This window comes from Eleginops maclovinus, chromosome 23, assembly GCF_036324505.1.
Source record: "Eleginops maclovinus isolate JMC-PN-2008 ecotype Puerto Natales chromosome 23, JC_Emac_rtc_rv5, whole genome shotgun sequence".
Lineage (NCBI taxonomy): Eukaryota > Metazoa > Chordata > Actinopteri > Perciformes > Eleginopidae > Eleginops > Eleginops maclovinus.
In genome coordinates, this window is record NC_086371.1 from 12,879,648 (window position 1) to 12,893,609 (window position 13,962).

Below are 13,962 nucleotides of genomic sequence, written 5' to 3' on the forward strand. Positions count from 1 at the left end.
AATATGCCCTACAAGGAAGCACAAGCAAAGATAATAACCAAAGTTTATTGGATTTTGGCATTATGGTCAAAAGATATCACAACAAAATCAAAAAAAGGGACATTCATACATTGCCAGCTCGCTCAGTCATCCATAACATCAGCATCTTTCTGCCTTTGACACTGTTCTGTAACGTTGCCTTTCATCCTCACACAAAACCACTGCTCCTTTCATCCACCCACACATCATACAACCATTTGCATTATTTGATTCATCCTGTCTCTCATTGAACATACTCCAAATAATAAACTTATCTGTAAAACACACACGCATCCTCTTACAAAATGCACAGTCACACACACACACATTCAAACACAGGCGTGCACACAGTGGGCTACTTTCTATCTGAGGCTGTTGCTGTTGGGTTGTGATCCAGCGAGGCCGGGGTGGTCGGGACTGTGGCGGTTCTGGAGGGAGACAGAGAGCAGCAACACACTGGTTTACATGCTTATTAAAACAAGACTCGGAGCCAACAAACAGCTGTTGTGTTTACAATTTCTGGATGATGTGTGAATTGACATGAGAGCCGGATCTAATATACAGTTTAATACCGTATTTAGGGGAACAAATGAGCTCTTTGTTAGATTTTGAGATTGTGTAACTGACCAACTCTCCGTGGATATTGCGTTAATAATACATATTTTTGGCAATAATCATCTTGTGGTGAATATTGTGACAGTCCAATTAATAATAAGGGGGATGTGAACTGTCAGTCCCCAGCGACTGTTTAAGCACCTGGACGTAAAAAAACGGAACTCTGCAAACGTTTTGATCACAAAGTTAATACGGTGTTAGATACAGTGGGGCAAAAAAGTATTTAGTCAGCCACCAATTGTGTAAGTTCTCCCATTTAAAAAGATGAGAGGCCTGTAATTTTTATCATAGATACCTCAACTATGAGAGACAGAATGAGGAAAACAAATCCAGAAAATCACATTGTAGGATTTTTAAAGAATTTATTTTTAAATTATTGTGGAAAATAAGTATTTGGTCAATAACAAAAGTTCATCTCAATACTTTGTTATATACCCTTTGTTGGCAATGACAGAGGTCAAACGTTTTCTGTAAGTCTTCACAAGGTTTTCACACACTGTTGCTGGTATTTTGGCCCATTCCTCCATGCAGATCTCCTCTAAAGCAGTGATGTTTTGGGGCTGTCGCTGGGCAACACGGACTTTCAACTCCCTCCAAAGATTTTCTATGGGGTTGAGATCTGGAGACTGGCTAGGCCACTCCAGGACCTTGAAATGCTTCTTACGAAGCCACTCCTTCGTTGCCCTGGCGGTGTGTTTGGGATCATTGTCATGCTGAAAGACCCAGCCACGCTTCATCTTCAGTGCCCTTGCTGATGGAAGGAGGTTTTCACTCAAAATCTCACGATACATGGCCCCATTCATTCTTTCCTTTACACGGATCAGTCGTCCTGGTCCCTTTGCAGAAAAACAGCCCCAAAGCATGATGTTTCCACCCCCATGCTTCACAGTAGGTATGGTGTTCTTTGGATGCAACTCTGCATTCTTTCTCCTCCAAACACGACGAGTTGAGTTTTTACCAAAAAGTTCTATTTTGGTTTCATCTGACCATATGACATTCTCCCAATCCTCTTCTGGATCATCCAAATGCCGTCTAGCAAACTTCAGACGGGCCTGGACATGTACTGGCTTAAGCAGGGGGACACGTCTGGAACTGCAGGATTTAAGTCCCTGGCGGCGTAGTGTAGGGGTGGCACGGATCACAAAACTCACGGTTCACGGTGTATCACGGTTTGAGGTCCACGGTTTACGGTTTTGTACAGTTCTTGGTGTTTTTTTTACTTTTTTATCGTAGCCCCATGTACACGCCGTTACACCAGTGGAACACTGTAATAGTCACTGAAAAGATTTTACTACCACAGCACAACATTACACAGTGCCTTTAGCAATGCATTACAACTTGGTCCTTGCCATTCTGGTAACAGCCAGTTTATAACAGGAGCCCTGTCTCTGAGAATATTCTTAGGCAGATGCTATTACTAACCATAGTTTAGGATACAGCATTTAAAAGGGTATAAAATTATAGTTATAATGTAATAATAATGCACAAACTTGAATTTCAATTGACTCTAAGCACACTGTTTTAACAATCTCAGAAAGGTAGTATTTTGATAGAGCAAGAGGGAAGACATGGATGATTTCAACATGTTTTACTTTATTACTCAAAATAAGTGTCAGGAATGTTTGCTGTCCTTTGAACAGGCGAACACAATTGCCTATGAGAACATGAGGCCGTAAACATAATATGAGCCCACCATCCAACCAGCCTAACAGAAAACAAAATCAACAACTCTTCTAATCCCTGAGAGTGAGGATGTATTTTTTTCACTTGAAATTAAAGTGCAGTGCTTTGAAACATATGGCTGGATTTGGTATCTAAACTTAAAGTGCCAGTGCCACTGTTATATTAACAAAATTTCGAACAAAATACACACAGACACAATCAGTATAAAATATTGCAATAGAACCAAACACTGCACTGTTTAAAACAGCCTTCCCCCTTTCACTTAATTCTCATATTCTTCTGCATGAAAATGAGTTTGTCAACATTTTCTGGCAAGAGACAAGACCTACTTGCAGTTACAATGTCCCCTGCTGTGGAAAAAACACGCTCACCTGGCACAGTACCTGGGACAGCCAGGTCACGTTGTGCCAACTTTGCTACATGGGGATACGTGCGTTGGTCTTCCACCATGCGAGGGGATTTTCATCCACAGAGATGCAGCCTGTTTCCTTGTATGAAGTGACCTCTTCACGAATTATATCTTGGAAAGGCTTTGTGCTTCTTGCCTGTGTTGTAAAAAAATCGTAGCTTTTTGGAAAGAAATTCGCTTGTGTGGCTGTCGTATATTGGGCGCGTTTGTAATACGCAGCTTCGTAACTCCCATTGGGGATTAATGTGGTGGGCAGTCACTGTCAGGTAACTTTCCGTGGACCTAGAAGTCCATCCATCCGTCGTCAGAGCTACGTGGCATGCCAAAGACAACTCCGTCACTATTTCCTCCCTTGTCTCGTCATATAACTGGGGTATCACATTGGTGCCAAAGTATCTGCGAGAGGGCATGACGTACCGCGGCTCCCGGAGCATCCTCTATCTCCGGCCTGGGCGGCCCGCCTTCTCCACTCCCACTTGCCATGTTTGTACACGCTGACACACCTCGACCTCTTAGCTTTCGCTTCTTTCGCGCGAATGAAAACCACGTGGTAACATACGGGCATTAGGCTACAATGCAACGTCGAACGTCTGGAGAAAAAAAAAACAAAAAAAAAACCGTGGACTCCGTACGGTGCACAGACGCACCGCACCGTGGCAAGCAAACCGTACGGTTCGGTTTTTTCACCAAAACCGTGCCATGCCTAGCGTAGTGTGTTACTGATGGTAGCCTCTGTTACTTTGGTCCCAGCTCTCTGCAGGTCATTCACTAGGTCCCCCCGTGTGGTTCTGGGATTTTTGCTCACCGTTCTTGTGATCATTTTGACCCCACGGGGTGAGATCTTGCGTGGAGCCCCAGATCGAGGGAGATTAGCAGTGGTCTTGTATGTCTTCCATTTTCTAATATTTGCTCCCACAGTTGATTTCTTCACACCAAGCTGCTTACCTATTGCAGATTCAGTTTTCCCAGCCTGGTGCAGGTCTACAATTTAGGCTCTGGTCGCCTTTGACAGCTCTTTGGTCTTGGCCATAGTGGAGTTTGGAGTATGACTGTTTGAGGTTGTGGACAGGTGTATTTTATACTGATAAAGAGTTCAAAAAGGTGCCATTAATACAGGTAACGAGTGGAGGACAGAGGAGCCTCTTAAAGAAGAAGTTACAGGTCTGTGAGAGCCACAAATCTTGCTTGTTTGTAGGTGACCAAATACTTATTTTACCGAGGAATTTACCAATAAATTCATTAAAAATCCTACAATGTGATTTCCTGGATTTTTTTTCTCATTCTGTCTCTCATAGTTGAGGTATACCTATGATAAAAATTACAGGCCTCTCTCATCTTTTTAAATGGGAGAACTTGCACAATTGGTGGCTGACTAAATACTTTTTTGCCCCACTGTATCTGATGAAAGCTTTGGATGTGTTGGAAACAGTTTATGAATAGGTAAGGCATAACTTTATACAGCAATATTGGGTAAAATGGTATTATCTACCAGCTAGATTTTTTAACGTTCTTTTACCGGACTGAAACCTGATAATACCTAAATGTATTTTCTGAAAAACTTGGTATTTAATATAATTTTAAAATAAAGTTGGAATTATTGGTTTGGTTTGGTTAAAGTCAGGACACTAACTTTGTCCATAAACATAAAGACCCTCAATAACACATATGGGTCAACTTTATAGTTACTTGATATATTTTTTTACCTTCTTCTTTTTCTTGTCTTTCTTCTTTTTCTTGCGGTCAGGATCGTCGTCCCTCTTCTTCTTCTTCTTCTTGGGATCGGTGTCTGATGGAGTTTCTGTGACGCCAAGAAAGAAGCAGCTTATTAAACTGACAACATTCCTTTGCATTTGTGTAAACATGTATAATTTATGTATTACCTTGTGGCAATGGGTCCTGTTGTCGATGGTGTTTGTGCTTGTGTTTGCTCTTCTTCTTTGGAGGCTGTATGTGCATCAATCTGTACTGTTCTGGTAGCTGGGGAAAAGAAACACAGAATGGACGTGTGTAAGAATGATCCGAACACTATAATTAAGAGATTAAAGAAACCCGTAGGCCAGGATATCCAAATGAAATAGACTTTGCCATACATAACAACATAATACTGTTAATATGCAGTAAGTACCGGTCCTGTGTGTAGTCTGAAGCCTGTAAGCAGGGCGCCTGTCAGTGGGCTGAATGAGTTCCCACACACTGGAGGCTTATCAATCAAAGAACGCAACGAGCTGCCCTCCTGAGTGCCCGGACAGTCGATCATACCTGCAGCACAGGAGAGAAAAGGGACAGGTTGGAGTAAGAGAGGAATGTGAGAAACATAAAAATATAAACAATGTTAAGGATTTCCAGAGAACTAAACATCACCAACAAAAGTTCAGAAAATGGACCGTATTGAAGATATGGAATTATTTGTAATGGGGAGTTGAATGACATGCGTAGATAGTATAGGAATACTGCATATAATCGGGGGCTTTACATGAAAGCTGATATAGTTTTGTCTACACCTGTTTAAGTGGCGAGTTTATAGATCAGAACAATGATGGATCCTTAATTGTTATGCAACATCTACATATATGCACAACATAATATACTTTCATAATTAGGTTTGTGCAGCCTTTATCTTCAACACAGACAATAACCCACCTGGTAACTCTGGCAGGAAGTTGCTGAGCTTCTCCTTCACTTTCTTTCCACAGAATTTGTTGTATGCGTGCTCCAAGTTGTAGTGTGTGATGAGGTTGGTGTTGCCCGTTAACTCGTTTCCCACTAAACACACAGATTGATACCACGGTCATTTAAGCACAGACCAAAAATCATGTAATATGTAATTCATTTCATTCGTAATCAGTATTAGCAAAAAAGTATTCCTACTTTTATCCACCAGTGTTTTTAAGTACCTAAATAAATATACTACTACTGTACTTCAGTAGAATGTTTTACTTTCCGTATTTTAATGTTTTGCTACTTTTTCTTCTCCCCCACTACAAGTCAGAGGCATTAATGATGTGAAATATAGGCTACACCTAAATAAGACTTTAGTTTCCCCTGGAGTAAATCCACAAGCTACCCTGCAGCATACAAAGTGATTAAAATGATCTGCACCTTTCTCATATTTGATAGAACTTCAATGCATCAAAGATTTTGATTTCAGGACTTTTACTTGTAAGAGAGTATTCCTACTTTTACTGAAGTACAAGGTCTGAGTACTTCTCTGCTAGCCAGATATTGGGTCTTACATTACGTTTTACTCAGATGCAAAGTAAAACGTAGAAAACTCAAGTGGATGTAACACAAGACACAAGACAACAAAACCTATTGAAACAGTTTGGCTAATACCTGTTTCGTTGAAGAGCAAACTCACTATTTTAGGTTTCAATCGTGTTGGCTAATGTTAGCTAGCATTGTTTACTAACTGCTTAGCAACCTTTGATGACAGATAAAGTATTTTTTATAATAAACAGGCAAACATAATATAAAGTATAAACAGATACAACAGTATGCCAGTACCAGGAAGCTCCCGCAGTAAGTAGAAAGGTTCATTCATGGCTCCGGGCTTCCGCAGAGCAGGCCCTTCATCACCGAGCTGTGGTGGCATCTGCCCCGTCATGGAGGCTTGGTTTTGCGGAAGAGGCGGCGGAGGTTTCCCCGGTCCGAAGCCCAGAGACGACGAGCCGGGCGGTCCCTGGGCTTCATTTTGCCCGAACATAGTTGAAAACATTTCCGCCATATCTATACCAGTTTCTACAAGCGTGTGGTCTGGTATTTGTGAAGATGTTCACCACAAATCCATCCGCGCGTCAACCAAGAGAACTACTCGACTCTTCACTTCTTTGTGGCATTATTTTCATGGCCCGAGTACCGTAATACCCAGCCTCAACACGCACCATAATGACTGGTGTACGGTGGCCTGCATGGAAATAATCAATGAGGGGACAAAATGGTTTTAGTTTCGATAATATCAAGTTTATTTTCAGTTAAACAAGCAGTGTAAACAAACAATATATATGTACAGTTAATTTAGAGGAGATATCTGCAGGTCAGTTCGTTAGATGATCACCAATCCTCGACAGCAGGGTCAAGAGAAGGTGTCAACCATTCAAACTCTGTGACTGTTGTCTAAAAGCGAGAGAGAGAAGAAATCACACAAAAACTGTTAAAAATTGAAGCAAACTTCCGTTTTATATTTTACATAGTGTACATTTTATCTGTCAGCAGTTGCAACATAATTTTAAAACACATCAGTCCTGTTTACAATACATTATATCTTCATAAAGACTTTCCAGCTTTTATATTTATGATACTTATATCGGAAATCTATATTTCAATCTATAATAATTTCCATATTATATACAATGTTAAAAGATGTGTTATAGAGTAAGCAATTCAGCATTTCTTACACATGCATCCGCTTTTTGAGTGTAAAAACAAACATCTTGAGTATGGTTTCTTTCTGAGTATTATCCTGTACTGCTATATTGTCTATTTGTCTCTCACCTTCCACTCATCAACAGCGGTAGAAACAAGTTGTCCAGTCTGAGAAATGCTCTCTCTGCCAGCCAGGACCTTCTGTGCCAGGGCAGCATTCTCTGCTTGAATTTTTTTCAGCTCCACTCGCATGTAGGCCTCCTGCTTTTTATAGTATGGCATCAAAAAGCTGCAAAAGTCCTGCTCAGGAACTCCACTCGGCCGCCTGAAAGAACAAGTGACAGGATTAAAGATTTAAATAAATTTGCATTTGGATTGCAAAATGGAAATATTACAGAGGTTATGAACAATGCAAAGAAGGTTAGGACAAAAAGCATAAAATACCATGTATACAAGTGCCTAGACATAATCCATACTGATTAACACAACAATGCTGCAGCAAATCCTTTGTACTGTTACCTTTTGTTTTCCACATTTATGCATCTACTTTTAAAGTGTCAGTTATGACTAAATCTGCAATCTTATCAGTTAAATATGTAATGTATCTACAGTTTACATAGAAACATTTTATAAGCTGTTTCATTCAGAGACACATCAGACCCAAATGCAGCTCAGAATGTTTGAATTTGCCATCGACTTACTCGCTTGCTGTTATCAGAAGGTCCTGGAAGGTGAAGAGCATTGCTTTTTACTCACCATGCGGGGACTGTATTGTTCTTGGCAGCACTCTCCAGTTTGTCAAGCTCATTCAGTTTGAACACTAAGCCGCCTTCTTCAATCAATCTGCTGATGTCCTCCTACACATACACAGGCAGGTAAGCAAGTGCATACACATACCCAATACAAACAACAAGACAGTAGATCTTACATTTGATGTTATTATTTTCATACATGAGATGGGCTGCATACCTGTATACTTCTCCTCAACTCCTCAATGAACTGCTTGTGAATGCTCTCCATCTTCGACGGGTTCTTCTTGTACAAAGGACGAAACATGCTGGCGAATCTGTTGAAACTGTGAGTGGAAGCAGTGTCAACCAACAGTGCAGAAAACAATGGCTTTTCCAAAACACCAGACATTTTCTCACCTAACTATTAAAGTGCTGAAAGGATATATTTATCCATTATTGATACACAGAACCTTATTGAGGACAGCAGTTTCCTTTACTTTTTAATTACAAGAGAAACTTTGTACAGGCCCATGTGAGGATTGATTGCTTTTCTGTATTATATCATTCAGGGCATAAAATGAAGAGACCACTGCGAAATAGCAGTTTCTCTGGTTTTACTATTTATAGGTATTTGTTTGAGTAAAATTTACATTTTTTTATTGCATCCTATAAACTGCTGACAACATTTCTCTGTATTGGAATTCAACAGACACTGTAATGGCTGCCATACTGTAGAAAAATTGGGAGTGGTCCCTTTCTATCTGGGCGCTGGATTGGACTTAAGGAACATTTCTGGGCATTTTTCACTATTTTCAGATATTTCTGGAAAAAAAGACAAAATATCTGTTGATTGATCATCAAAAATTAAGCAGAGATAGTGCAAATACACTAAATTGTTGTTGCCAAACCATTATTGTGTTATTAATACATATAAAGACAATAGAAAATCAAGCCGTTATTATTTTACAAACATTTAAGAATGTCAAATCTTGTCAATCAATAACAAGTCATGCAACAACTCAAATAGAATAGGTTTATCTAAAAAGCAGGTCTTTTCAATAATGTTTGGGGTTTTCTGTGTTGTTACTTTCTATATTGGGTCTTGACTTTATTCTGATGGTCTTTATTTCTGGCAGAAATACACTGAGTTAGGTCCCTCATAATTGAGCTGCATGACAATAAAGTATTCAATCTTGGGCACCTACAATGAAAATGGTGTCAATGAATGCTACACAGTCATGATCGTCATTTACAATGCTAAGATCTCATTAATTTACACCAGCACATACACGCTGCTTTTGTGGCTCATCTGTGTCTTCCTGTTGGCTTTGTTACAACTTCAGAAACATACGTATCTCACTCATCCCAAATTGTACATCATTACACTGTAAATTACGGATAACATTGATCTGTTGATACGCTGCAAACTATAACTATCGCATACAAGGTTTACTGTCGTTTTGGGAAAGTTTTCAACAATAAACACAAATTGCTCTTTACGTTACCTGGCAAGCTCGATGAACTTTTCCAGGCTTTTCTGCATTACTTTGTCGAACAGCTTCAGCCTTTTGTAACGAGCTTCCGGCTCCTCAGTCGGATTATTAACTGACCCAGGGTTTGACAGATTTGCGGAAACGTTTCCTTTGGCTTCATTATTTCTTGTTTCAGTCTCCTTTTTGGTTGAGGCTTCGCTTTCCTCCATTTTTCAGCTTCGTATGTTTATGTTTTTGCGATACCCGCCAAATGTATGGCGAATCGCTGAGCCCAAAACAGACGAACGCGTTTTGTTTTGCGCATGCGCACTTATAGTAGAGGTCTTGCCAGTTGTTCCTCAGCTGTCATTGCCCCTCAAACCCCTCGAGTGGACTGTCGTCTCTGTCAAGATGGGTCTGATCACAGGAGTGTTCTCTTTCTTGTACCACTTACCTCAGATTTACAAATGGCTGCTGAAACCGTATTATATCGCCTCGGTTATTATGACTGTCGCCTTTATGCTGGTCCGAAAGGCTCCAGGTCTGTGCGAGTACCTGGCGACCCAGCGCGAGGACGGCAACTCCTGCAACTTTGACTGGGTGAGCATGCTGGAGATAGTGTTGCGCTGCAGACATGCTGCTAAAAATGGTGGGGCTATGTTAGCCCTTTCTAGACAAGTAAGCTGATTTACTCTTTTAGTATGACAAGGTTTTTTCATCTTTATGTTTTATTTTATTTTATAGAGAGAGCTGGAGATTCTTATGTTTCTCAGTGCAATAGTGATGATGAAGAACAGGAGAGCAAGTAAGTGTATATATATATATACACACACACACACACACACACACACACACACACACACACACACACACACACACACACACACACACACACACACACACACAAACCCCTTTGTATATGTGTAAACCAACTATTTACTGTTTACACTGTAAACAAACACCTCGAAAGGGGTCTATGCATTAAGCAGCTGCTCAATTTGGGAGGGGGGGAGACCCGCCTGAGCTTCTTATTAAAGTTGTACTGTATATACACAGTTATCTAGGGATGCAACTTAACCTTTCTACTATTGATTCATCTGACAATTTATGTAAATCTTTTGGTCTGAAAATGTCAGAAAATGTTGAAAAAATATTCATTATGGTTTCACGAAATCCAAGGTGATGTCTTTACATTTTTAGTTTTGTTGGTCCTAATTTCTGAATACATTCTTTGATTATTAATCAATTATCAAAACTGTTTGGAGATGGGTTTTGTTTGTCCATCAACTGATCTTTGCAGCTTTACAGAGCAAGGTATTGGTGTCTTAGAATGTGTAACCCTGAAACGTTTACCAAAAAGCTATTTATGACTTAATGGGTAACTGATTTTTTAAAATTCTTAACCTGAAACCAGAGGAGAAACTCTGCAGCAAAACCACACCAAGGAAGTGCTTTCCCAAAAACGTTGCTTTGTTGTGTAAACGTGCAGTGTGAGCCCGCCCGCTTCTGACCTTGTATCCACAACCTTAAGGTTTTCCATGTGCTCCATTCATTGTTCCTCCTCTCTTCTCCCCCTGTTCCTCAGTCACACTGGAGCAGCACATAGGCAACTTGTTCCTGTTCAGTAAAGTGGCCAACGTCATCCTCTTCTTCAGACTGGACATCCGGCTCGGCATCCTTTACCTCACATTGTGTGTCGGTCAGTGGTCTTACAACTTCTGTCCCCCCCACAACATATTTAAGTTATTTGAAGGGATATTAATGGAAAGCAGTCTGGCATCAAGGTCACATTACACCTTCTCACACATTTTGTTGTTTAATCTGTGTTTTTCAGTAAATAAACAATAGAAAAACTAATTAAAAATGTAACATGTGCTAATCAAAGTAGCACATCTGCTTCCCCCCCCGCATAAACGTATATTGATATTAATAATAATTGAGGATAATTACACTTAAGAACAATAAACAGGGCTTCTAAGGCTTGATATTGACTTGGGTCTATATATTCCCATACAGTTTCTATAGAATTACTGATAGATATCCATAAAATCCTCCAAAATTGGGGGTACTTGGCTTATGCGAGAACCAAAAAAAGTAGCAGCAAATTGCAGTAGATGCCCATGTTTCAACACAACGTTGATATTCCTCAGGACACCTTGACTCAAGCTCAAAACAGATCTGATTCCAGTTCCTTTCTTTAATACTACTCTTCCACTGAAGTTTTGTAGCTGAGCACCTCACTGTTTTTGCAGAATTGCATTACATGTCTAGTGTCAAAAAATACTTTATGGGTTAAATGCAATTCATTGACGCAAGCGGATATATTCATAGTTTCATTAAATGTAAAACTTATATTTAATAATTGTTTCTTTCCACCACAAGCATGTTATGTAAACGTATCAGTCTCTTTTTCTGTGCCTTCTCTTCAGCTTTCGTCATGACATGTAAGCCTCCGCTCTACATGGGTCCCGAGTACATCAAGTACTTCAGTGACAAGACCATTGATGTGAGTGTTACACAACAGGCAACACTGAATTGCAGTTTGTTGTTAAAAGGCTTTTAAATTCCTATATGATGTCATTACTGCCACTGGACGTACAGCAGAACCTCAGGCATTTGAAGTGTTAGGAAAGAAGAACAATTGGTGGGTTTTAGAACAGGGGAATCTAGTATTTTTGTTCAATATAATAAAAACATAAACAAGTTAACTTCTAATTACACAGTACAATAAGAATGATTCAGCATTTTGGACAGTGTCCATGATGCAGATACATTATAATAGCAGTATACCAAATGATATAATAATATTTTATTGAATGTCAGACATTTGAAAAGAAACTAGTGAAATGTAAGACCTCTCTGATATCTGATGATGTCCCAGTCGTGGACGAGGGGTTGTAAATGAATGATATACTTACTAAATTCTGTGTTGTTTCTTCATCAGGAAGAGCTACAGAAAGACAGCCGTGTCACCTGGATTGTTGAATTCTACGCAAATTGGTCCTCTGACTGCCAGTCTTTCGCCCCTGTCTTTGCAGACCTTTCACTCAAGTAAGATGTAACCAAATAATGGCCCTTTAGTTATCCAGATACTCAGGCTAACACCGTCTCAGTCATGGTTTCCCTTAGCCCCTTAACAAGTTAATGAGTCTCTTATAGAGAGACAGCTATAACTCTGATAGGATTAGTCAAGTTCAAGAAAAAATACACACTCTTGACTAAACCTAAAATCACTAGTCTTGCTTTCACTTGAACAAGCAACCACTATATCTATTTACTTTTTATAAGTATTTTTGCTTGAAGATCAACTTGAATAAAAATTATACATTTTACATCCATATATTTCTGGCATTCACTCCTACATTGACTGAAAAAGCATGGTCTTTGATATGAAACATAATAATTGCATTAATTTACCTGCTGGTATTATACACAGTGAGACAGTCAAAAGCCTTCTGCTGCTACATGATAGTGTTTTCATTTTTAGACATTTATTTCATGGAAGATTGGCTTAATAACTCACTTTCATATACAATACTGTATTCCTGTCTAAATGTGTCTTTAGATTTTAAAATCTAAATATTCAAATTCATATTTTTACATACTTCCTAGGACATTTTTACCTACTTTTAGTTGTGGTTTAGGCCTAAATGTCTCATACTTCTTTCCCCTGCGTTCTGTAGGTACAACTGTGCTGGACTCAGATTCGGGAAGGTGGACATCGGACGCTATGGAGAGCTTTCAGAGAGGTTGGCCCATCTATGATGATATAGAAGTACAATAATATCCTATTGGTGTTTAATAAACACTGTTTATGCTAACCAAAGGTTTTACAAATTCTCTGAGCTATGGTTTTGATTGTCCCATGAATTGTCCCTACACAGGTACAGAGTTAGTACTTCTCCCCTGGCCAAGCAGCTGCCCTCATTGGTGCTTTTTCAAGGAGGGCAGGAACTTATGAGACGTCCAATGGTGGACAACAAAGCAAGAGCTGTGTCTTGGGCCTTCAGTGAGGTAAGACTTGTCTGTAACAAACACATTGAGCAAGTTCTGTGACATGGATGCTAACTTGTACATCATTTGATCTCTAGGAGAACATAATCCGAGAGTTTAACCTGAATGAGCTCTTCCAAAAATCCAAGAAGCCTAACAAAAGTCGAGCTTTGAAGGAAGAGCAGCAGAACGACACTCAGCCAGAGGAGGGCAGCGACGAGCTCCAGCCTGAAACCGACAACACGGAGCAGCCCACAGAAAGCAAGAAAGACCAGTAAAAAGAGAAGATGATTGCATGAAGTCTCTACTTTTCTTACCACGCCTTAATTTTTAACAGAAGTCTAGAGTATTATGGAACGCATAGAGGAAAATAGGTGCAACCACTGCTAGATGTCACCTCGTCAGAAAATGGACCATGTTCCTCTGGTCTGACTGGTTATTATGCAGTGTGGTTTGGTTGCCACAATGATTTGGGGACATTTTATTACATTTATAACTTAAATTATTTGAGAACATGTGCCTTTTGTGTACTGAATGCTTTTTTGTGTTACTTTGAGCAACATCTCATCCCTGCGTTTGACATTTTGCTGCCTGTATTTTGCAATTTGTGTGTTTACAGATGTCTCATGTTTGATACCAAAGTAAGAGTTGAAACTGAAATAAAAAAAATACACATCCA

General features: G+C 39.7%; 3 protein-coding genes across 3 annotated transcripts; 1 reads left to right on the top strand and 2 right to left on the bottom strand.

Annotated features, from left to right (window-relative positions):
- Positions 1-31: 31 nt before the first annotated feature.
- On the bottom strand, positions 32-6,600 carry med19a (mediator complex subunit 19a). Its single transcript, XM_063876245.1, has 6 exons — positions 6,230-6,600; positions 5,366-5,488; positions 4,851-4,984; positions 4,606-4,702; positions 4,429-4,523; positions 32-446 (listed from the first exon to the last, which is right to left on the bottom strand). The coding sequence occupies exons 1-6, from the start codon at positions 6,447-6,449 to the stop codon at positions 381-383; spliced, it is 735 nt and encodes a 244-aa protein (XP_063732315.1). The 5' UTR covers positions 6,450-6,600; the 3' UTR covers positions 32-380.
- Positions 6,601-6,663: 63 nt separating this feature from the next.
- si:dkey-6i22.5 (polyamine-modulated factor 1) lies at positions 6,664-9,628 on the bottom strand. Its single transcript, XM_063876246.1, has 5 exons — positions 9,324-9,628; positions 8,057-8,162; positions 7,844-7,944; positions 7,217-7,412; positions 6,664-6,838 (listed from the first exon to the last, which is right to left on the bottom strand). Exons 1-5 carry the CDS (start codon positions 9,518-9,520, stop codon positions 6,776-6,778), a joined length of 663 nt encoding a protein of 220 aa, XP_063732316.1. The 5' UTR covers positions 9,521-9,628; the 3' UTR covers positions 6,664-6,775.
- tmx2a (thioredoxin-related transmembrane protein 2a) lies at positions 9,627-13,962 on the top strand. The gene is made up of 8 exons (XM_063876243.1): positions 9,627-9,890; positions 10,035-10,095; positions 10,876-10,989; positions 11,720-11,796; positions 12,235-12,341; positions 12,974-13,039; positions 13,175-13,304; positions 13,382-13,962. Exons 1-8 carry the CDS (start codon positions 9,702-9,704, stop codon positions 13,559-13,561), a joined length of 924 nt encoding a protein of 307 aa, XP_063732313.1. The 5' UTR covers positions 9,627-9,701; the 3' UTR covers positions 13,562-13,962.